This window comes from Macaca nemestrina, chromosome 19 (genome assembly GCF_043159975.1).
Source record: "Macaca nemestrina isolate mMacNem1 chromosome 19, mMacNem.hap1, whole genome shotgun sequence".
NCBI classification, from domain to species: domain Eukaryota; kingdom Metazoa; phylum Chordata; class Mammalia; order Primates; family Cercopithecidae; genus Macaca; species Macaca nemestrina.
This window is the reverse complement of record NC_092143.1, coordinates 65086497-65110381: the sequence shown is the minus strand read 5'-3', so window position 1 is coordinate 65110381 and position 23885 is coordinate 65086497. Positions and strand designations below refer to the sequence as shown.

Genomic DNA, 23885 nt, shown 5'->3' with positions numbered 1-23885 from the left:
TCCTGCCCTGCTCTTCTCAGGTGCCAAGTATGTCCCTCAGAATAGCTGCAAAAGCTGGATGTTGCTTTTATTACACAACAGCATCCAAAGGGTAGAAATATCCATATGTTTCTGTATCAGTTATTTATTACTACTTTGAAACCTACCACATCACATTTTAATGTCCAGAAACAACCACCATTTCACTTGCTCATGATTCTGGGACTCAGCAGAGTGGGTTGGGTTCAGCTGGGCTGTTCTTCTGTTGCTCTTGCTTAGACTCTCATTCACCTGCAGCCTGTCAGTTGGTGGCTTAGCCGGGGTGGTGTGGTTCTAAGATAACCTTACTTAATAGGTCTGGGGCCTCAGCTTCATGGCTGGGGCAACTGACTTCCCTGCTGCATGTGATCTCATCCCTCAGATGACTAGGCTTGGTTTCTTCACATGACAATCTCAAAGCAGTGTTCCAAGGCAATGAGAGCTCAAGCTACAAGGTTTCTTGAGGCCTAGTCTCAAAATCACACAATACCCAGTTGACTCCATTCTGTTGGTTGAAGCAAGTGGCCAGCTCAAATTCGAGGAATTAAGAATAGATTTTACCACATGATGGGAAAAACAGCAAAATCATATTTCAAAGGTACACACACATAAGAATGGTATACATTATTATGGCCATCTTTGCAAATAAACCTATCAGAGCTCCCTTTGAAGTAAGAAATATTGTCTCAAATCACAGTAAATTAGTTATTCTCAAGTTCTTTTCTAAATCAGTCACTGGGGAGGACAGTAACGTTATTCTCATTGAGTAAGCCTAACAATGATTGACTCCCTGGGACTGAGAACACATCTTTCTCTGAAGCAAAATGATTCTTGTTGCAAAGAAGTATGTGAGTGGGATCTGGGTAGAAAAACAAATAATATCTCCCAGGTTTTACTAAAGGAAGGTTATTTCATTTTTAAGAGGTAACCTTGATTGCAGTGTGAAGATGAATTGGCGTGAAGCAAAACTGAAGGCAGGTAGATCAGTTTCAAGGTTTCTGCTATGGTTTGACTGTGCCCCCACCCAAATCTCATCTTGAATTGCAATTCTCATAATCCTTACATGTTGTGGGAAGGACCTAGTGGGAGGCAATTGAATCATGGGGGCGGTTATCCCCATGCTGCTGTTGTCGTGATAGTGAGTGAGTTCTCATGAAATCTGATGGTTTTGTAAGGGGCTTTTCCCTCATTCCTTGGCAGTTTTCCTTCCTGCCATCATGTGAAGAAGGGTGTGTTTGCTTCCCCTTCTGCCATGATTTTGTCTCCTGAGGCCTCCCAGGCCACGTGGAACTGTGAGTCAATTAAATCTTTCCTTTCTGAATTACCTAGTCTCAGGCAGTTCTTTATAGCAGCATGAGAATGGACTAATACAGTTTCTGAGCCTCAGCACTATTCACATATTAGGCCAGATAATTCTTTGTTGGGAGTAGGGGACTGCTCTATGTATTATAGAACGTCTGGAAGCATTGCTGGCATCTAGATGGCAGAAACTCACTCTGAATTGAAACAACCAAAATTGTCTCCAGACATTTTGGGGTATTTCCTTGTGGGCAAGGTCACCCTTTCTTGATAACCATTGAGGCTGGAGGCTAATGCAGTTATCTATTGCAATGGTCTGAACCAACGTAGAGGAAATAGGCATGGAGGCAAAAAGAATTTAAGAAGTCTTTGATTTGGCAAACTATAGAATTGAAGATAATTGGAGACTTCATATACAATTTTTAATTTTAAGTTTGTTTGAAAAATCAAATCAGGCTACACTGGACCCAAGAACTCTGGTGGCAAAATTCTGCAGAGCTGAATTTGCCCCAGTTTGTCCCAGTCTCTTCATGGACTTCTTGACTCCATTGCTTGCCTACCTACCCCTGCAAGAATTTGAGCTTATGACCCCTGCCTTTGTTGCAGCTTTCTGACCTTTGAAATAGATACAAACATGAGAAGCATTACTATCTAAAAGGCCCCACATTATATCCTGTGTTCCCCTCTGGCCCATATATTTAAATCAGGCCTCTTAGGTCTCTTTTAATATATCATTCATTTTTTTACATTCTGGTTCTAAAAGTATTACATGTCTGTTGTGGAAAACATAGAAAATACGACATGTATATTATCCCCAAATCCTATAGTCCTCTTGGATTTTGTTTTAGCTTTCCATATACCTTGGAAGAGGTGATTAGGACTCACAGGCCACCCCTGGGAAGGAGCCAATCCTCTCTGTCTCCACTCAGGTAAACTTTATCCCATTTCTTAAGCCAGACCCCAGGATGTTTCAGGACTAGAGCAGGGAGGTTTTTCCCAAAACATCAATGGAAGAAAATTAAACAAGCTGTATTTTCCTCTTTGCTTTTATTCATTTTAAGTCCATCATTCTGGAAATTGCAAAGAATGTTTTTGAAACAATCAAAAGTTCAGGCAATTAAGTGGTTTTTTTACATGAAACAATTCAATAGTTAGAATTTATTGCCCCTCATGTCTCTTAGTGTTTCAAGAAAACATTTTCCATTCATGTTAATTTGTCATCTCAAATTATTTTTTAAAATGAGCCTTAATTGTAAGTATGTGACAAAGTTCTTTTAAAACTGCTTGAATAATAGAAAAAACATGACATGCCTCTTGGAGAGCACAATGGGCCATAATAATGTGAGGGAGAACAGGTAAGAATGGATGTAATGGTTAGAATTAAATGATGTCTGACAATTACTTTCAATTTGAACTGAGGTGAAGAAAATCAGAATTACAATACTCTTGTGATTAAACTTTGATGAGATGAAAATGTCATTGTTTGATGAGAATTTTTTATTAGAGTTCAAAGAATATGAATGATTTAACCACAACGTACTAACACCACAGGGCTGAATAATCTATATCTGAATTTCTCAAGTCTTCCTTACTTCAGGTCACTGGAGAAATCGCAGCTGCTCTCATTCCTCAGTTCTGTGACTGTTTCCATAATATCGGCTTTTGGAACAACAAGATAAAACTCAAGTCCTTTGTGATAAGTTTTGACATTGAAATCTTGGAGTAGCTTAATATGGTGAAACTTTTCCAGGAGCCAAGTACTAAAATTTAGACTCTTTTTTTTTTTAAAGAAATAAATTTTAGAGACTAGATTTCTTGAGAGAAATGGAGAAATCCTGCTTGTATTCTGCATTCATTGATGAAATCAAAATTCTGCATTCACTGATGAAATCAAGTGAGTCTTTTCATTTCATAAGAAGAATCTGTTTCCCTTTAAATTGACATTTTGGCAATTAAAATTGAGATATGGGCTTGAGTTTCTTAAAGACAATGCATAGCCCAGTTCTCTTTGGGGCACTAATTACAATATAGGATGACAGGTTCATGCTGACTTAGCACAGGGACTTTTCTCCGTACAGAGGCAACTGCCATCTTAGTGATTCCTGCATTCAGTCGAGGGCAGAAGAACTGGGCGCCCCTTTCTATCTGCTTTGCTGCTGCTGTGGGATGAGGGCTGTCCTTCCCTCCCTCTTCTCTTTTCCTCTCTTTCCTTTCTGAGGGCCCCAAATTTAAAAAATAGTCATTGGTAGTACATTTTTTCCACATTTTTAAAGATTTTGTTTTTTTCTTCCAAGAGTGTGAAGTCAAAATGTCTGGGGACTTAGGCTACAATCCAGTAGTTTGGAAACAGGATGGTGATAGGTATGTTCAGTCCTATTTTTATAAATGCAAATGTTGGTCTTTTTATTGAAAGAAAGAGAAAGTACTGGCAATAGTCATCCTATCCAATCATTTCCCAAAGCTGTTGGCAGTGTAACAATGTTACAGTTTGGCCCATTCAAACACACACACACACACACACACACATCCCCCACTTTTATTTGTTTTATTTTTTAAAAAGCCAATCTTTCAACTCTATAGGCTGATCTAGGGTAAGTGATCAAACGCTAGCTCAGATGATTGCTGAACACCATCTTGCTGATTTTCTTATTTAAATTTTATAAAATAAAATTGATAAATATTTAATAAATAAATTTAACTTATTAAAATCTGTGATAGATCTTTGAACAAAATAGGGACTCAAGCATATATAAATCGGGTGATTAATATGTAAAGAAGGAGTAAAATACATATTGACAATTGAAATTGAAATGAGAGCTTAAGTCTCAATGAAAGGCAGAGAGAAATGACTACATTTGGTAAATTAAAGTCTAACAAGGAAATCTGAGCTGAAAAATGGAAGGTATATTGTATAAGAGGTTTCTGTCACCGCCCCGCTCACTAAATAAAGAATTTAATTGGCCATTCAAAGTCCCTTTCAAAAATATGTTGTAAGTTTAGCTGATTTATCTTCACGGCATTTGCACTTGAGTGTTTAAATCTTCCTTCAGAGGTGGTCAAAATGATTATTATAGATTAAGTCGGGAACTACTGAAGAGTTCCAATGCACTGCAATCTCTGTTGGATATGAAAAAGTCAAAGGCTTGGAAAAAGTAGATAATGAAAGCTGAAACTAGTGGAACCCCAAAGCGCCACAGGTAAGAGGCAACACAGGCAGTGACTAAGAGTAGAGAGCTACAGAAAGACTGCCTGGGTTCGAATCCTACTTCTGTGGCTTAGTAGCTGTGTGTCTTTGAACAAGTTATTTACTATCCTTAGCGTGCAGTCATTCTTTCTCCCTTGCTTTCTCTTTCTTTCTTTCTCTCTCTCTTTCTTTCTTCTTTCTTTTCTCTCTTTCTTTCTTTTCTCTCTCTCTCTTTCTTTCTTTCTTTCTTTCCTTTCTTTCTTTTCTTTCTCTCTTTCTTTCTTTTTCTTTCTTTCTTTCTCTTTCTTTTTCCCTCCCTCCCTCCCTCCCTCCCTCCCTCCGTCCGTCCGTCCCTCCCTCCCTCCCTCCCTTCTTCTTTCCTTCCTTCCTTCCTTCCTTCCTTTTCATTCCTCTCTCTCTCTCTTTCTGTTTATTTATTTTTATTTTTTTCTCACTCTGTCACCCAGGCTGGAGTGCACTGGCGCAATCTCTGCTCACTGCAGCCTCTGCCACCCGGGTTCAAGTGATTCTCTCCTCTCAGCCTCCCTAGTAGCTGGGATTACAAGCGTGTGCCACTACGCCCAGCTAATTTTTGTATTTTTTGTAGAGATAGGGTTTTACCATGTTGGTCAGGCTGATCTTGGACTCCTGACCTCAGGCAATCCGCCTGCCTCGGCCTCCCAAAGTGCTGGAATTACAGGCGTGAGCCACCGCGCCTGGCCCAGCTCCAGTTTCTTTACCTGAAAAATAGGAATAGTAGCAGGACCTACCTTATAAGGCGTCTATGAGGAATAAGTAAACTTATGTAAAGCTTGAGTAAGCGCACAAAAATACAAAGCTAATGTTATTATTTTTCATATTGAAATGTGGAAGATCTTCTCACTAACTTTGCAGTTATCCTCAACTCTGTTTTCTAGACTAAAGGAAAAATGTTTCAAATAGTAGGATTTATAATATTTTCCTAAGGATAAAACAACCAAAAATTTCCTAAATTATCCAGAGTATCCTAAATTAAACCCATTGTAGCAGTCAGCGCTATTCTCTTATTTGAGACCTTTTGTAAGGTCTACAGTACTTAGTCTGGTCCTGTAGTACTTACTTTATTGCCCTTTGGTGGTGTTGACATGGGGTGTTCCCATGGTATAGATAAAATACGTTTTTATTTTTTGCCACTTAAAGGAAACATAGCTGGTGGGAAATGAAGCTGATAGACAAATGGGAAAACTTTGTGTGATTTAGGGGAACTATGTGGGGATTGGGATCAATTGGGATCTGTATTCCAGTTTTTGCTTTACCTTTAAATGTAATTTTGGGTAATTTACTTAATTTCCTTGACACTTGGTTACCTCATCTTTGGAAATGGGAATGATAATAATGCTTGGCCCACAATGAGCTTCGAATATTAAGTACTTGAGAATAATATTTATACATTCAAAATTCCCATATATGTGCTCACAATTGATAATTATTCTAATGCATTCATTTCTCCTCTTCCCTTGAAACCCTTGGCTGATGCTTTAATAATTCTATAACTCTTCTATGAAAAGCAATCCTTGAAAGGATAGAAGGAATACAGGCTATGATTTTCATTTACTCCCAGATTAGAGTGTTTCTGTCATCCACCCATCCATCCATCATTTATCATCCATCTATCCACCTATCCATCATCCATCCATCATCCATCCATCCGTCCGTCCGTCCGTCCATCCATCCATCCATCCATCCATCCATCCATCCATCCATCTTGCATGTATTGAGCATCAGCCATGTGGTATGCAAAAAGATTACAAACATCATCATCATTTCCCAGAGATTTCTGAACATGTGGAAATTGAAGAACTCAACTCAGCTTTTTAGAGTTCTTAATTTGCCTTAAACCCAAAGATTGAAGAAGTGGAAAAACGGAAAAATAGTAAGAATTAATTCAGGTGACGTTGTTTTGGACATTTTCCAAACGGACTAATTATCCAAAAGCAAGCTGACATTTATATCTGTGGGTTTCTATGCTTGTTAAAAAAAATTTTTTTTTTTGTTTTGTTTTGCTGAAGTACTCATTGAGCTAAATTTCATCTAACATCTGGCCATTGTATAAATATAGCAATGAAAACATGTCTAGTTGCCTACACATTAGGTATAAATTTTAGAAATCCAATTAGTGTTTTATTCTTTGTGTGCATTTCCCTTTTTCTTTAGTGTTTGAGCTAATTTTGGGCTTCTACCTGAAACTATAAGAATTCAAATATTTAGCACACATCTATGCAGCAAAATCCAACTGGATTGAACATTTCCTAATGATTGTAAGATATTAATTCTTTCTTTATCCGTGCAACAAGCACTTATTGAGTGAAAGGCACTTATTGAGTGAAAAGTCAAGCCTCGTCTCAGTGCCAACGGGTAGAGGTGGGAGTGGGAAGATACAGAAGAAATAAGACACAGTAAGGAGTTTAGAATCTAGTGGAGGAGATAGACACCTACACCAATGATTTCACTACAGTGTGACCAATGCTATAAGTGAGGTACTTATCCACCTGGCTCCTAAGGTATCACTCATCACTCATCTGATGGGTTGCACACTACATACATGATTGTCCTTAGTCTTCCACTGAGAGTGTATAACCTCTCAAAATTGAGAAGCCCCTGAAACCAAGAACCCAGCGGGTTGAACCAGTACTCATTGAGCCTACATTATCCATCTGGGTAGGCAGAATCTGCCAAATGGCCTGCGGACGGATCATTTATTTAGCAATACTAGTGGCAATTGTTTGTGTCTTCACTTTTAGATTCACCGTAATGATAGCTGATAACCAATGGTTTATTTTGCATAGATGTGGACATTCAGAATTAAGCCTGTACAAACACAATTTTCACTATCTGTATCAGGGCATCCCACAGTGTATACTCTGCAGGCTTTCAAAAAATACATTTGATTTCATGGGCCTACCACCATTTCCTTTGGTGTTGATTATACTTAAATATCAAAACCTCCTGATCATTCTAAAGGATCATCTTAAGATCTAACTACAAATGAATTTTTAACTTCATCAAACATGTTTACCTTTTAAAACATCCGAATGTTTATTTTCACGAGCTTAGTAGTACAAGATGCAACATAATTTGTGAAAATCAACCACAATGCTAATACTTTAATATATTATTCCAAATATTAGACATTACAGTTTAAATCTTTTTAACATTAGCTCTAATGTTGGAATAACATTTAAGTTAATAAATAACTGTGAATATAACCATATGTTCAGTCTATTCTCCCCAGTTTATCCTAAATGACAATTTTATTGTGATTTGGGTCATAAAAGTGATAAATAATTGTTTATATGTTTTCATAAATTGCATGTTTATTTAATTAATCCTGAAGAAAACCTAGAAATACATTCCAATGGGTTACATAAATTAGATGTATTTTTTAGCTCTTTGATTTTTTTTAACATGAGTGAGTCACACTGTAACTGCTCTTACATTTAGTGTTCATTGCACATGACATTTTTTGAAATGTATTTTCACAGGCTATAGGTAGTCATTTGCAAAAGTGGCCACAATTTTTGATCCTTGAATTAAATGTCTTTCATTTATTTTGGAGAATTATGGGTTTCAAAAGCTACTGACCTTATGGGACAATCTGTAAAGTACTAAACTCACAAAATTTGTGGTAACGAAAGAGAGTTTTGTTACATTATGCTTTCCAAATAGTAACCACATCTTCCAATAATTTTCGTGTTATAAACACATTAGGAAAGACAGAATTACCTTTAGGTATAAAATGTTCTGAATTTGCATATTCCATAGTACTTACAATGAGAAATTATATTGGCTTTTATATTGTTTGATAAGGTTGTCTGTGCCATCTTCAGTTGTCACAAAGGCAATTTCTATGTGAAATGTTCATAACATGTGAGGTTGGTGTCAACATGCTGCAATCGGAGGTCTTCCAGGATTCATCCTACCATTTGAATTTACTGCTCTATTTTGGGATTTTCCTGTTATTATCGAGTTTAAACCAATACACGTGTTGTCTGGTTTCATGGTCTGAGAACAGTATTCTGTGCTCTTTGGAGTCAGATCTCTAATAAATCATATAGCTCAATTTCATCACAGATATTTTCCAAAGATTTCTAATCTTCTTGTAAAATCTTCAATACTGAGCAGCAGCTCTAGCTAGCACCTAGGAGCTGCATTAAGAAAAGGCTTAGATGATAAAAAGATAGTATAAGGGTTTAGGAAAAGCATCAATGGCAGAAATAACGTGTATGAATCTTAAATTTAGGCAACTACTTAGGTCCAGAAAATATTTCCTTCCAGTATAAAAGGTTAAGGCTCTTTGAAGAAAATGTTATCTTCAACAATGGAAACATACATTTGAATTCTGGTCCCCTGAAAGCTTAAAATCGGACTCCTTCCCTTTTGTACACTTTTGACAAACTATGTGTGTTTTCAGTGTAGGGACCACCTTACAATTTTAGGGTAATTGTACTCCTTAGGGAAGAGACAGTTGGCATTGTTTCATGGCTGGGTATAATTCATTTATGTCTTCCCAGTTTTTCCTCTCTGATCTCTTCTCTGTGTATCTGTCAGCAGTGGTCTCCTGGGAGCAGCACTATGCACTTCATTAATAAGAAGGGATTAAAGAAAAAAGCCCCGGTCTTCTAATACACTTGGATAATTTGGTGCCATCCACAAGGCGATAGACCCCTGCTGCATAGATGTCATTAGAAAGGTACAATTTCATTACTTTTTACTGGCAGAGCCTTGAGTGAAATAAAAAATATGTTGTCTCATATGTAGGGGAAAAAAAGTGCTAAAGCTTTCATTCATTTCATGCTCCTAAAAATAGTAGAATGCAAAAAATATATTTTATGGTTTTCACATTTATATTGCCTTCCTTCAGTAGTCCTTGAAATCATGCTTCCTATTAAATATTGAGCAAAATAAAGATTAAAAGAAAATTATTTATATTCTTAAATCTCAAATGAGATTTATATATTTTTATTAATTAACACACTTGTTTCAAATACCTACTATGTGCCAGGCTCTCTGCTAGCTACTAGAAACAAATTACAAAAACATCATTCACTTTTTTAAAACCCTAACTTATTGAATACTATAATTGGAAGTGAGTGTAAAAGTGAGTGTATATGAAATAAACCATATGGCAGAATAAAAATGATTATAAGCCAGTATATTGTAAGTGTATTCAAAAAATCTGTTTGACACTTCCTTGTTAACCGAACTTATTTTTAAATTGACATGTTTGCTGATGGTTGATATTACCTTTTGAACTGAACCACCCTGATTTTAAGCCTCTAAGTGGTATATTGTGCAAACATTTGAAATGACGGTGCAAACCATCTTTGGGAGATTTGCACCCTAGTTTCCATAGGTGCCATCCCTGCTAGGAAGTAACCATATGTCACTGGCACAGTGTGTGGTGTGGCCACGCCCCCTGAGAAAGGGGCCTGGGATTTAGGCACCTGCGGTATGCCAGTGGCACTCCCAGGCATAACACTGGTGTGATGACTCTCTGGGAATCTCACACATCACTCTTTCCTAGTACCGAAGAGAATCAGGTTTAATAGTGGTCCATTATCTCACTGCCACAGACACACAACTGCCATTAATGCTAAAAAGTGACACACAGTTGGAACCATGCTTAAGAGAAGACAGCCCTTGATCATCAGTTACTCACAAGTCACTCCTTGCAGTGATAGGTTTCTGCTTTACTTCTAATAGCTTTTGTTCAGTGAAATTGACATTTGCAGTTCTTTGTCTAAGATAACAGCTAGACGAGACTAGTTAAGATGACAGAAACTGGGGTTTCTGGAGAACATTCTACTGACAAAAGGCAAAGCAGGACAAAAAGCCAAATTATTTTGACAAGTAAATGAGTCAGTAACAAAAATACTTTAAAAATGTGTTGGGTTATGTACAATATATCCAGAAATGAAAGATTGGTCTTCTGGTAAGCTTTGAATACAGAGTGATCTGATGTCCTTACCATTTTATTCTACAACCATGTTGTACCTTGTCTGTCATACATTTTAATTCACTCAAATATGATTACACATGCAGTAAAGATTATAAACAAATGTCATGAGAAGTGAGAGGGCAGAGATTGGGACAGGGCCTTTACACCTTCTAGAGTGAACACAGCTTAATAATCAACAAAAAGCCAGGACTCAACTAGCTAAGTTCTTGTTACCAAAAATATGTCTCAGCTAATGTTTAAATATAGATAACCAAAGTTACAAACAAAATCCCCAGTTTTGCCAATAAATTTTTAAAAAATAAGCAAAGTGGTAAAGGGGTTAAGAGCTTAGATCATTAAACTGGTGTGGCGCATTTGAGGGTGTGCACTGAAAACAGATCAACCATTTGATACCAGAGTACAGATTTCCTTTTTGTTTGTGATTTTCGTATGATGGTAACTTTTCCTCTGCCTCTACAAGATTTTATGAGTCTGCTTGTCTTGCATCTCAATAGGTGCTCTTATGATTTGGGAAGGGTTTCTGAATATTCTTTTCAAATTTCTGGGCTTTAGTCCCACATTACTTTAGGCAGTGAGGAGGAAGAAGAAATACTATGAATTGAAGTTAGAATTGAAACTTGGGTATTTGTGATATAAATGGAAGGAAGTAACTGATTAGCAGTGACACTGGCTAATGCTCTTTTGCTGAGGTACTCTATAAATAAGGGATTGCTCATGAAAGAGCTTGTTATACTTTCTCTCTTTTATGTGCATGACTGTGACATACTGTATTTTGCCATTGTTAAACTTAGTTTAACAGAATAAATATTCAAATAAGAATTGACCATACCAATATCCCAGTAGAGAGGGAATAAGCTGATAGACGTGTCTTTGAGTTCTGTCAGGCAAGACTTAACCAAATCTTGACACACATTTAAAATTGGTTGTTAATGAAAGGTAACTAGATAAAATAGGTATATATTTGCTTAAGCATATTTTAAAAATATTTCTTTTTTTAGATTTGAAATTCACAATAGGTTTCTTCCTTTCCTCCTTGCTAATTTATGAAATATTTATTGTTTAGACTGACTAATATGACATGAAACAAATCTGCACATGTCTAATTTATAATAAATCTGTTTCCTTAATGGGTGGAAGGAAATCTGAGGACAGTTCTAAGGAGTCTTGTCTGCTTTCAGTGCGATCTTCTAGTCATACTGAAGACAATACCTCTCCAGACTGGTCTTTCCCCTTCTTCTCCTCTCCCCGATCAATGTCAATCACGTGCACCACTCCAGGTTTTAGAATCAGGTCATCTGTCTCTACCTGACTCCTGTTGTCCTCCACCTCCATGTAGCTTCCTTTTGTTTGCTGGGCAGCTTTGCTGAAGGCTTCTTTAAAACGACGTTTGAGTTCAACATCTGGACAGAAGACATACTCATAAAGGCCACCAGCAAGGACAGCTCCTATGATGGGCCCAACCCAATATATCTAAGGAAAAGATGGAAGAGGATAGAGTATAAGTAGAGAGAAGCTATTCCATTGAGCAGCTCATGAATATATAATCTAGCTGGGTTAAATTAAGAGTGTATTTGTGTCATGCATCAAAAAGAGGGGAACTGGAGAGGAAATAAGAAAAAACACCAAATCCTCATCAGAGATCCATAAATCATTAAACAGCATTTGAACAGAAAACAAGAAGGAACTGTTTCATCTCCTATTCTCTTTTCATTAATTATGTTCTTTCCATCTTATGATAATCCTTAATGTAAAGATAGCTCCTCTTTAGTGGTATTACAAATTAAGCACCCTAAGAATTCTTTAATATAGAAAAAAAATTTCTGGAGAGTCCTTCTCTTATTTTCTCAATATTGCCATCTTTCACTGGTTTCCTGCGTAATCATGATCATCACACAGGCTTTATCTTTTGGGGATTCCATTATTCAGGTCAGCATGATCAAAACCAACCCAGCTCTACCACTTAGCAGAGCTGTGAGTGCTTGTATCAGTTACTTAACTTTCAAAGCCTTACTTTCCCCATCTGTAAAGTGGGGATTATAATAATACAAACCTCATGGGGTAAAAGGATTAAGTGCAATAATACTTGTAAAGTACTTAATAGTTTTTAGTTCTTAGTACTACCTGCTCCATTCCAGGCTTCCAAAATTTGGTGATTTGATTTAAATGAAAACCTCATGTGTTCATTACTGTGCAGATAGCTTTCATCTATGTGGTTCCTCACGATGGTGGCTTGGTGAAAAAACATGAGTTTATGGCTAGTTGAGAAGTAGCAATTCCATAGGATTTCAATAAATGGAGATGATGATGATGATGATGATGATGATGATGATTATTATTATTATTTTGAGCCGGAGTCTCCCTCTGTCGCCCAGGCTGGAGTGCAGTGGGGCGATCTCTGCTCACTGCAAGCTCCGCCTCCCGGGTTGACGCCATTCTCCTGCCTCAGCCTCCCGAGTAGCTGGGACTACCTGCGTCCGCCACCACGCCCGGCTAAATTTTTGTATTTTTAGTAGAGACAGGGTTTCATCATGTTACCCAGGATGGTCTCAATCTCCTAACCTCGTGTTCTGCCCACCTCAGCCTCCCAAAGTGCTGGGATTACAGGTGTGAGCCACCGTGCCCGGCCGGAAATTATTATTACATATTAGCTATGCACCTAGAATAAAGTTTTGAGTTTGAATGAAGTGCAGACATTTGCTTTAGAGCACATGTGTGCTGTAGGATATTAGACATTTATTCAGCAGACGCACTTTGTCAACAGAAACCCTGCTTGTTGAGCACTGTCCCCGAGCCAGCCGTACTTGGCACTTTTCTTGTACAATCTCATTTAATTCTAACAATAGTCTATGAGATATTATTATTCTTCCCATTTTATGAAAAGAAGAGTGACACTCTGAGAGGGTAAGAAGCTTGCTTAAGATTTTGTGCTTAGCAAATGGTTGAGCTGAGATTTCTGACCTGTCTGACTTCAAACCTCTCATTTGAGGATGGGCACAGTGGCTTACCCCTGTAATCTCAGCAGTTTGGGAGGCCAAGGTGGGTGGATCACTTGAGCCCAGGAGTTCGATTCAGCCTGAGCATCATGGTGAAACCCTGTCTCTACAAAATACAAAAAAATTAGCTGGGCTTGGTGGTGTGCACCTGTAGTCCCAGCTACTTGGGAGGCTGAGATAGGAGGATCACTTGAGCCTAGGGAGGTTGAGGCTGCAGTGAGCCATGATCATGTCATTGTACTCCAGCCTGGGCAGCAGTGTAAGACCCTGTCTCAGACAAACAAACAAACAAACAAAAAACAAAATGAAAACCTCTCTTTTGAAACACTGTTCCAAACACTGTAGTATACTGTTTACCACTGTATTACTCATTTGAAAAAAAACATGATGGATGCTTTTTGTTTAAAACACCCTCTGCAGATTAATCTCAGTTTGCATCCTCATTGTAAGATTTAAATAAAATTCAAAATTTAAGCTGAGGCTGAAGACATAACATTCACGGGGAAACTGTTGTTAGAGTGGCTGGAAGAATCAAGTTCCTCTCTTGAACATGAAAAAACCCATATGAGCCTTTATCTTCTCTATGCTCTTTTAAAGGAGAAATGGGAGCCTTCCTCTAAATGTCTTTGCTCTTTGTTCCTTTAGTAAGGTCTCATTAGACATATACTATTCCACAGGCTACAAATCCCACGAGGGAGACCAGAACAGCAAAATAATTACTACCCTTTCCAAAACATCTGTGAGTGAGATACCTAGATGCATGTTCTCAAAAATAAACAAATCTCAGTGTCAGGTTGCTATTTCAAAATGAAGTCATGTGTACTTTAAAGAATCTTTATTGCTAAAAATCTAGAAAATGTGTAAAAGTGTAAAGAAAACTAAAATAATATCATTATACTATACAAAAAACCCAATTAATGTTTTAATGTTATTCCTAATCTCTCTACCTACAAATATACTTTAGTTCTAAATTTCATATAACCATTGCTATTTTTAGTAGAATTAAGTTTGGTATAATATAACATGGGAAACTTTTGGTTTAATCAATAAGCTAAGAATTTTCCTACTATTTAAATTTTAACTAGCTGACAAGTAATTAATAAAATATATATTTTCATCTACATTTTCAAGTGCTTATAAATTTAACTAAAAGTTGTTAATGACAAAATAGTTTCAATTTAATTTGTTGAACTGAAAGTTGTACTTTCATTATAAGATCAGGGCTGAGCACTGTGGCTCACGCCTGTAATCCCAGCACTTTGGGAGGCTGAGGCAGGTGGATCACCTAAGGTCAGGAGTTTGAGACCAGCCTGGCCAACATAGTGAAACCCTGTCTCTATGAAAAAATACAAAAATTAGCTGGGCATGGTGGCATGCACCTGTAATCCCAGCTACTCGGGAGGCTGAGGTAGGAGAATCTCTTGAACCCAGGAGGAGGAGGTTGCAGCAAGCCGAAATCGTGCCACTGCACTCCAGCCTGGGCAACAGAGCAAGACTCCATCTCAAAAAGAAGAAGAAAAAAAAGATCATATACTACTCACTAGAAATTTCCGTTTCTGTTAATGTGGTAACGTTTTTTGACACAAAAATGGAGGTATCAGTGGCAAAATGACTAATCTCATGGATGGCATTGTTGGCCAAGTCTTGATTTGAACACTGACTCTCATTCTGTTATTTAATGCTGTAGATTACTTTTAAAGATTTGGTATACTTTTCTTAGAAGTGAATGCACAGAGCAGTGGTGCATTTTCTTGTCCTTTGCAGTGTATACCATAGATGAATGGCTGTGACTAGGTCAGTAATCACTGTCTGAATAAACACAAGGGGCATATTCTGTTATATTCATGAATTTTTTAAAGTTGCAAGTGACATTTGCAATATGTAAGCTATAATAAAAGCCAGCCTTCTTTGAAGCTGGCTTACGGGTCTCATATTTTTATTGGCTGTTGTAAGTTAGTATGTTGGTGGCCTTCACAATTGCTGCATTACTTATTTAATTGTAAAGGATTTAAATTTCTTTGCTGTGAGAAACAACGGAAACAAAATTAATTATAATATTTTTAAATGGACACTGCTATTCTCTGGAAGCGCTGCCACTACATTCATAAATATTTATTTATAATAGGTTGGGTTTGAGACTGAAAAGTGAGCCTTTTCTGTGAGTCATTCATTTTTCCAGTTACGGTTATGGTGATGATAGCATAAACCTTTGCATTATTTATTCGACACCATCTGCAGTTCAAATATTTGCAACTTACATACTATTAATTGAGTTTATGCATTTGTAAACAAAAAAGGGTAAATATCTTTGCTATGGGCAGCGCTTTTAAGTATTTCATTCATTTTTTTTTCCAATTTTTTTCTGTTATTGCTGGGAAGACTTTACTTTCAATTATTTAAACACCATATTTGCTACACCATGCTGACTTTAACTTGATCCACATGCGCAACCTCTATATATAGTGTATTCTGCTGCAATCTGTCAGGTACAGTGTCTAAAATAGTGCTTCAAAAAAGGAAAAGACTATTATTGAAGGCCTAGAACAGATATAAGAGATGTTTTACAGCAGTTCTGTGCTAATCTTTCCCCAGTCTTTACAAAAGATGTAAATAAAGTGGGGGTCAAGGTTGGAGAAATGCAAGAGAAACTAGTAAGCAAGATAATGAAAAATAAAAGAGTCCCACAGGTAATTGTCCTCAACTGTAGGAAGATAGGGACTATCAATATGAGGGTTACCCAGTGGTTTTCCCAATTTCCCATGATAACTGCAGGTCCAAAGGATCGGGCGGGATTCATGCTGGCACCAGTATAATTGATCTATAGGAAACAAGAAAACAACTTCAGACATTGCTGAAACAGGGCTACTAGCAAATATCATTCATTGCAATTTGCTGTCATTTGTCACTTAGAGGAACCTCAAGATGTTAGCAGCTAGATCAACATTCTTATTGCGCAGTTGGAAAAATTATAACCTAAAATGGACAGTCATGGCTAGATACTAAAGAGCAACTGCTGTGAAACACAACATCTTCAGGCCAGCTAGAGTGAGGATAAATGAGGTGGGATTGATTATATAAATGGACTTGGAAACTTACTGCAAATAAATGTCCAATTGCAACAGAAAATCCAATTGCTAAAGCTATTGAGCCAGTGACATCAGTCCGTTTGGAATCACAGCTGGCAAAGATAGTAAACACCAACTGAAATGTGATTATCAACTCAACCAGGAGACCATGACCAGCGGTAAGATTTCCATGAACCTAGAGAAAGAAAAATATTCCATCAGAATTGAAGCAAGAGTATTTTCGATGACAATGTATTAGTATCACTGTGAAAGGCACATTTGATCTGTGTAAAAATAAAGGTAAGTCTTCTACCCCACCTTCAACTGAGGCCTTCCTTCTCTCATCCCCCAAAAAGAAGGAATAAATTTACATTCATTTTGGGTCATCACAGATAATTACTCTTACAATGACCAAGCAGGAGTTTGTGCTGAATGTCCTTTTCTACAAAGGAAGCAAAATGTGCCACTGCAGCACTTAACTCGTAAAAGAATTTCTTGAGAGCCTTGTAATTGCATAAGGCAATGATTAAATCCATTAATTAGGTTTAAATTAATTAATATATATTTCAATTAAAATTTAAGCCATGTGCTTTTTTTTTTTTTTTTTTTTTTAATCAGCCCTGGTGCTGAGTTAACAATTGATACTCCTAATCAGCTAAGAACAAAACTAGGATCGGAGGTCTATGTTTTTTAAGCCAAACCCTTTATGTAGATCATTGTACATCTTATGAACATGACAAGAAAAGTTTTTTTCTGCTAGTGAACAAATAATTGTAAGGAAAATGCATTAAGCTAAATATAAAGTCAATATAGTAACTGGAATGGGAGAAGGAGAGGTAAAAACCAACACAATTTTCAGGCCACCTAGATTTTGTTATTTTTAGGGCACTCGAGCAAACAATGATTTCTTACAGATATGCCTAAACACTGCCAGAATCAGTTTTCACACTATTAAGAATCATCCAAAAATTCCTTAGGAGGGAATTAGCTATTTTAGGGATGTGCCTCATGCCACCAAGGCATTATTTAGCGAAGAGTTTGCAAGAAGCTTGGAGTCCTAGTTTGAAAATAGCTAAAGACGCTACCATGGTGACTCCCAGGCCTCCCACCACACTGGGGGGTGTGACCAGATAGAGGATTCCTGCTCCAGTGATGGCCCCCAAGCACTGGGCTGCAATGTAGAAGACAGACTTGGCGATGCTTATCTTCCTGGTGCACACCATGGCCACAGTCACTGCAGGGTTGATGTGGCCACCGCTGATGTGGCCAAAGCACTGCACCATGGTTGCAATGCTGAGTCCAAAGCAAAGGGAGATGAGAACCATGTCGACCGGTAAAGGCTTTTCTGTTCCACCCCAGTTGATGGTGGATCCCAGGCTGAGGAGAACAAAAATAAGCATGGCCAGAAATTCCGCTGTGACTGCTTTCCAGAAAGCTTGAGTCCAGACCCCTCTGAAAGCCACCATGATGTTCTCTCTGGTACACAACGGTCCACACTTACTGAAAAGAGAAACAAGTCATCATCAGAAGCCACTACACCCAGGTTTATGAGTTTGGATGAAGGGAACAAGGCCTGCCGTCTTCGGGTACTGTGGACAGGTGCTGCCAAGAGTGATTAGAACACCAGGAAAGAATGCTTCTGCTAAAGCTCCTTCATGAATAGTCAAGAGACTGTTATTCTAGTCTCCTTTGATTTAATATTCAAAGATCATCCAGTTTCACTGGAAAATTATCCAAACTGTCCCTAGAAAGGAAAATGTCTAAATCAAATTCCTTAAAAGATTAAGAATAAAATATATTTACCTTGTACTTAATTCCCTTAGAGCAAGTTTTTTAAGTTTCAAGTACATTTTACATGCCACTTATATTTTGAACATAAAGTATTAAAACAAGGTATGCGTGGGGAGGGGGGTCGTCTTTTCTAGCTTTGCATTTGATTGCTTTGAAATGGCATTCTGAAAATCTCCCCCTCCCCCAAGACTGGATTAAGGGGGAGACTTCTAGGAAGCCAGGGTGCTGAAGACTGTCTTTTGAGAAAGTGAACTCACTGAGGGGAGAGGAGCTTCTGGTGACTAGCTAGGGCGATGGGAACAGGCGGGGCCTCAGCTGGGACAGCGACACTCCCTCACTCTCCTTTGCGCCAGGAGCGAGCAGGCTGCCAGCGGGAGGAGTCCGGGAGCTGAGCCTGCCCAAGGGACACCGCGCACCGCCCAGATCTGGGCGTGCGGCACAGGGACGTGTCAACCTCCGTCCCCAGGGAGCCTGCAGCGCCTCTCAGAGGGCGGAGCAGCGGCCATTCCCGGCTCGTGCCAGGCTCGGGGCGGTAGCCAGGTGCACACACACAAGCGGCCCCGCGAGCCCGCCGGCCTGCCCGCCGGCCCGGCTGCATCCTGGCCGCTGGAGGTGGGGAGAGATGGGAGTGGGGGATGCTTTTAGGGGAGGAAGAACAGCCTCTCTTCGTGCCCGACCCTCTCTCACCCCTTGATCCTGACCGTACAAATGCAGATAAACCTGCCACAGGGAGCCTGGAGGCTGGGGTGTGCCAGCAATGCCCCTGTACCCTTCTTGCCTTCATGGTGCAGAGCTCGGGAAGTCAGGAAAAGGGGGTGTGGCTAGAGAAACTTTGGGCCCCTGAGCAGAAGGCTCTATGGAAAACGGCTTTTCTCTAAGGTTTTCTTGATGGCTTTCTGTTACATGGGCTTAGAGGACAGTGAGTCTCACCTTGCGGAGTTTCTCGGGGGAGGGTGGTGGGCAGGCAGTCTGGGAGAGGGAGGACGCCTTCTCCTCCCGTCTATATCCCTCTTGCTGTCATTAGATCTTTGGAGCAGAGAAGGGGTGGTTTGACGATATTGATGCCAACTGCTCATTCTGGGAGGAAATGGCTAGGACTGCCCTTTTGTGGGGGCAATTACCCCAGTTACCATGTCATCTAAGACTTTTGCCATTGTCCTTTGCCTGTGATAGTCATGAGAGCCAAGAAGTATGGAGAGCATTTACCAAAGAATCTAATTGCAGAGGACCACGTAAGGGGTTAGGTAAGAAAGTCAAGTACTTTAAGAGATTAATATTATTGTGGCTTTCTCTCTGACAAATTGCGGGGCTCTCATTTCCCCATGTCACTGAATGTTCCCAGGAGCCTGCTTTCTGCATGGGTAGTGAGGAAATGCAGTGCCAAAAAGGGTGAGGGGAATTTCCAGCTCAGCCTAACCCTTAGTTTGCTACGGGGCTTTGCTTTAGAGGTGGAGGGTGAAAAACCCTTTCTTGCCTAAGCCTGGGTGGCAGGATAAAGGAAGAGATGGCTCCACAGCAGGGTGGCCAGCCACATCCCATGCATCCCCTGCCCCAGTGAAGCAAATCTCAGAAGTATGAAAAACTCCAGGTGGGATGACAATGACATCATACTCTCTAGAGGAAGAGAATGTAAAGAAACAAAAACGGTAGTTGGAATGGGGCAGGGAGGACACCCTGGAGGAGACACTAAAAATATTCCCAAAGAGGGCAAACTCAGGAAAGTCACACATTGAAGAAATTAGGAGAGTCACTTCTGAACTCACTGGCAGCCCAGGGCTGTAGCCGGGATGGCAAAGGGGGCAAAATGCGATCACAGGTGCTGTTGTTTGTGGTCAGGGTTAGTGGGGAGAAGGAGGAGGACAAAACAGGAGGCTAAGGAAGCTAGGTGGGCAAAAACGTCCTTCTCAGCCCCGCAGGAGACACCAGGCAAGGTGGGACCCAGAAAAGGCCAGCCGCCTTGCTCACCCGCTTCACCTCTCACTTCTGCCGTTTCCCGAGTTCTCTCCCTGCTTGGTCTCTCATGCACCTGTCTACCTCTCCAGAGACCTAATTTAAGAAACTCAGTTGCTCTTTCAGCTTCAAATTTTCATCAGCCAGAGAAATATAAAAGAGTGCAAAACTTGAAAACAAAACATAAACGTACTCTTTAAGAATGTTTTTTTCTTTTTTTTTTAATCCACAAAAATCTGATTTCCTTCCAAGGCAGATGTACCAGCCTCAGTCGGCTGTGAATCCTGAAGTTTGCTGGCAGCATAGACATCTCTCTGGCCTTATGAGGGCTCACCCCAGCGTCACCCATAGCACCCTGTTTTTATTGTCAGTGTTCCCTTACATGTTCACACTCACTGGAAATGATCAATACAATTAGTTTTGCTTCTTTTGCCCCAGAACAAAGGGGATTTGTTGATGTGACCCGGTTGTACCGAATCGGACACATCATTTTCTAGCTGAACACTCAGCCTCATCCACTCCAGGACAGCTGAGCATCTGGGTGAGTAATTTTTCTAATGAAATGCACTATAGCTAGATTTACCTCCATAAGGTAATTTTCCTGGGCTTTTGCAGATCTCACACATATGGAGGATTTGCCTAAAAAGCATCCCTTTTCTTCTACCTTCTCTATGCCTCTCTTCTGAAAATGCCCAGTACTTAGATCTAAAAGAACCACCCACCTGCCCCATAGCTGCCTTCCAGATTCTGCCTAAGAAGGCACAAACATCTGAAATAAAAGAGACAGTTTCATCTTTTGGCCCTGAGCATTGATCCCTTAAGGCAAAGAAGGACTTACCCCCACCGCCTTGCTGTGGGTCTGTCACTCATGCCTTCCCCAGCCAGAGTGCAGCTCTCATTGCCTGCCCCGCAGCTCCCTGTGTGCTGGGAGTCAGATTACGGCCACTTGTCTGATTGGGTTTTTGGAGTGTTAGGGGTGGAAAGATTCTGCACCATGTGGCAATCGCTAAGTTATATTTGAACTTGAAGTAACTTTTCTGTACCTGATCACTGTAGACACAGGGCATTTCAGGAATGCAAAAACATTTACTTACGTTATGTTTATTTTTTTCAGCCAGTAATGTTTGAAAATGAGGATTTCCTCAAATCTTTATTTGAATTCTTCCTACCACAAAGAATTGTTCAGAATTTGTCTTGTTTGGTTACATGTTGTAGTTTAAATCGGGCAACTATTAGAAAATGAATTTGTATAATCCAGCAGTTGAGATGAATTGAGATAGACACTTGGTGCATTTATTTTTTAGCCAATGAATTCTGTTTGAAGTTTTTGATCTGAGAAGAAGCATTATAAGCACAATATAGAACTGCAGCTCCATTTATAGCACAGGCAGCACTGATTTGGACACTAAAAATAAGGAAACATAGGAAATACAGGAAATAAGATGGCTCTAGGTGCTCACCTGACTGTTATATTAGTAATCCGGGGGGAAGAGGTAGCAAACTTAAAAAATATCAAAGTTGGATGGGGATGAAATTACGGGGAACTGTAGGTAAATTTAACCTCTGGAAACCTAGAGACAGGACTGATTTTATAATTTACTGGTCCCAGTGCAAAATGAATGCAGGACACCTTGGTAAAACATTATTTAAATTTCAAGATTGCGACAGCAGAGCATAAATGAAGGCTGGGTGCTGCTAAAGGCAGGACCTTGTGCAGCTGCACAGGCTACGTGCTTATGAAGACGTCCCTGTCTAAGGAGTTTGGTGAACTCTAGAAGGTTTAGCCATTAGTTACCTGCATCACCATCTCATTATTATTTTTTCTTTAAATAGACCGTAGGTGCATGGGATTGGAATAATCAGAATTCCTGAGTTATAACACTCTGTCATCACTCGTGCATGTATGGCCCTCTTATTTTCTAATAGTTAATTATAATGGCTTTTAAATAATGTAATGAACATCTATGAACCCACTACTCAAGTCAACAACTAGAACAATGATAATAACTCACATTATCTATGGACGCCTCCCTTTTCCCACTTTATATTTCAGATTGGATTTTTTTTTTCCAGAATGAAGTATGACAAGAAAGAAATACATAAGAGAGAAGAAAGACTGTTATACTTTTAAATCCCAGTTACAGTTTTTTGTTTTGTTTTCATTTGTGTACTTGAGACATGGGAATGGGTGAAGAACTCTCATTCGAAAGAGGAATTCAAAATTTGAGTGTGACTTTCAGAGGAGCACTTTATTACTGTTTCAAGCATTTTGAGCTAACCAAGATTGAATTTAGATTCTTAATAATATGGTTGTACACTGATTATTGTACATCAGTGGTTTCTACCTTTAATATGCTCCCTGAAAGTCAGAATAAATTGTGATGAGAGTGAGTGGCAGGGAGAATTGATGTGAATCCACAAAGAACACTTAAAACATTTTATATTGATTATTAAAGCTGTTTACCATTTGGATTTTAGAATGAGATTTTAAAAAGCTGCAAAATGTTTGTTACAAATTGGAAAACTGACTTTCTAGGCAGATGTGCTAAGTGTCATTACTCTGACCCTAAGGCATTTGAGTCAGAGGTATTTTGAGGGCTGTGAAGCTAAGGCACAAGGCAGCCATGTTTAGGGGCTTCCTTGTGAATGAGTCCTGTGGGCAGATCCACAGGAATCTACAGAGTGGCGCTCCTTAGGGGTGCTGTTCTGGTCGGTGGGACATTTTCTAGGTCCATCTTCACAGGTTGTCCTAGGCTTATTAGAATTCTCTGCACAACCTCGGCAGTTGCAGTTACCATTTTACGAAGTGCCAGCAAAACTTGGTTACCACGGTTTCTCAGCCTCTTTCCCTGTTTTCTGGCTGGCTGATGCCTTGGCAGTGCAGTTCCTAAGGGATGACTGTTCCCATCAAGGAAGGGGCCACCCTCATTGGCACCAACCCCTACACTTCTTAGTACTCTCAGCAGAGTAGCTTAAAATTGACTGGGGATTAACTCTTCACCTACCAGAGGTAGTTTTTCTTGTTAAGTATTGCTGATTATTCTTTTTGTACTTGAGCTGCTACTACTGATCGTCCTGTGATACTGTCAGCTGTAGGCAATAATCAGCTAGTTACCTGGCTTTCCTTTGGACTAGGGGCAGAAATTTCCCACAGGATTGTCTGTGGTCTTGTATGCAGAATGCGATAATGAAGGAAAGCAGCTATAATGTGCTTTTGGTGGTGGTGGGTCACCAGGAGGTGGGAAGCTCTGGTAAATATGAGTAATACCTTCTACATTGAAATGTTTTGATGTGGACCTGGATCCAAGTGACAGTTGGAATCTAATCCCCCCACCACCGCCACCTCCCGCCACTGGTATATTTAAAAGCGTGCAATTCATTAAAAAATTGAATAACAGTTTATTAATTAAATCTTATTGACTTTCTCATTGTATAGTGTTATGATCTTTTGGGGGAGGATAGTTACATGGCACATTGATTTAAAATTGGTCTTTGCGCCAGACGACCTTATGAATCTTTAGTTCAATAGCCTTGCAAAGTTGGGGGTCAGTAACACATGAGGAACTAGAGAGAAGCATAAGTGAAAA

At 39.3% G+C, this 23885-nt stretch overlaps 1 protein-coding gene across 2 annotated transcripts; it reads right to left on the bottom strand.

The window, feature by feature from the left end:
• Positions 1-7548: 7548 nt before the first annotated feature.
• On the bottom strand, positions 7549-21293 carry LOC105465457 (aquaporin 4). 2 transcript variants are annotated; one of them, XM_011713899.3, is made up of 5 exons: positions 21137-21293; positions 17643-18057; positions 16589-16753; positions 16230-16310; positions 7549-11969 (listed from the first exon to the last, which is right to left on the bottom strand). In XM_011713899.3, the coding sequence occupies exons 1-5, from the start codon at positions 21166-21168 to the stop codon at positions 11691-11693; spliced, it is 972 nt and encodes a 323-aa protein (XP_011712201.1). In that variant the 5' UTR covers positions 21169-21293; the 3' UTR covers positions 7549-11690. The 2 variants fall into 2 exon arrangements, with proteins under 2 accessions (XP_011712201.1, XP_070941615.1); XM_071085514.1 differs by lacking the exon at positions 21137-21293 and adding an exon at positions 18361-18379.
• Positions 21294-23885: the final 2592 nt, after the last annotated feature.

Excerpts from the sequence above, each read along its gene's own strand:
- LOC105465457 (XM_011713899.3), bottom strand. The coding sequence starts at position 21,168 with ATGAGTGACAGACCCACAGCAAGGCGGTGGGG. Across the intron at positions 18,058-21,136 it reads CCCACAGCAAGGCGGTGGGG|TAAGTGTGGACCGTTGTGTA; the intron begins GTAAGTCCTTCT and ends TTCTCTTTTCAG. Across the intron at positions 11,970-16,229 it reads GAAATTGGGAAAACCACTGG|ATATATTGGGTTGGGCCCAT; the intron begins GTAACCCTCATA and ends TCTTTTCCTTAG.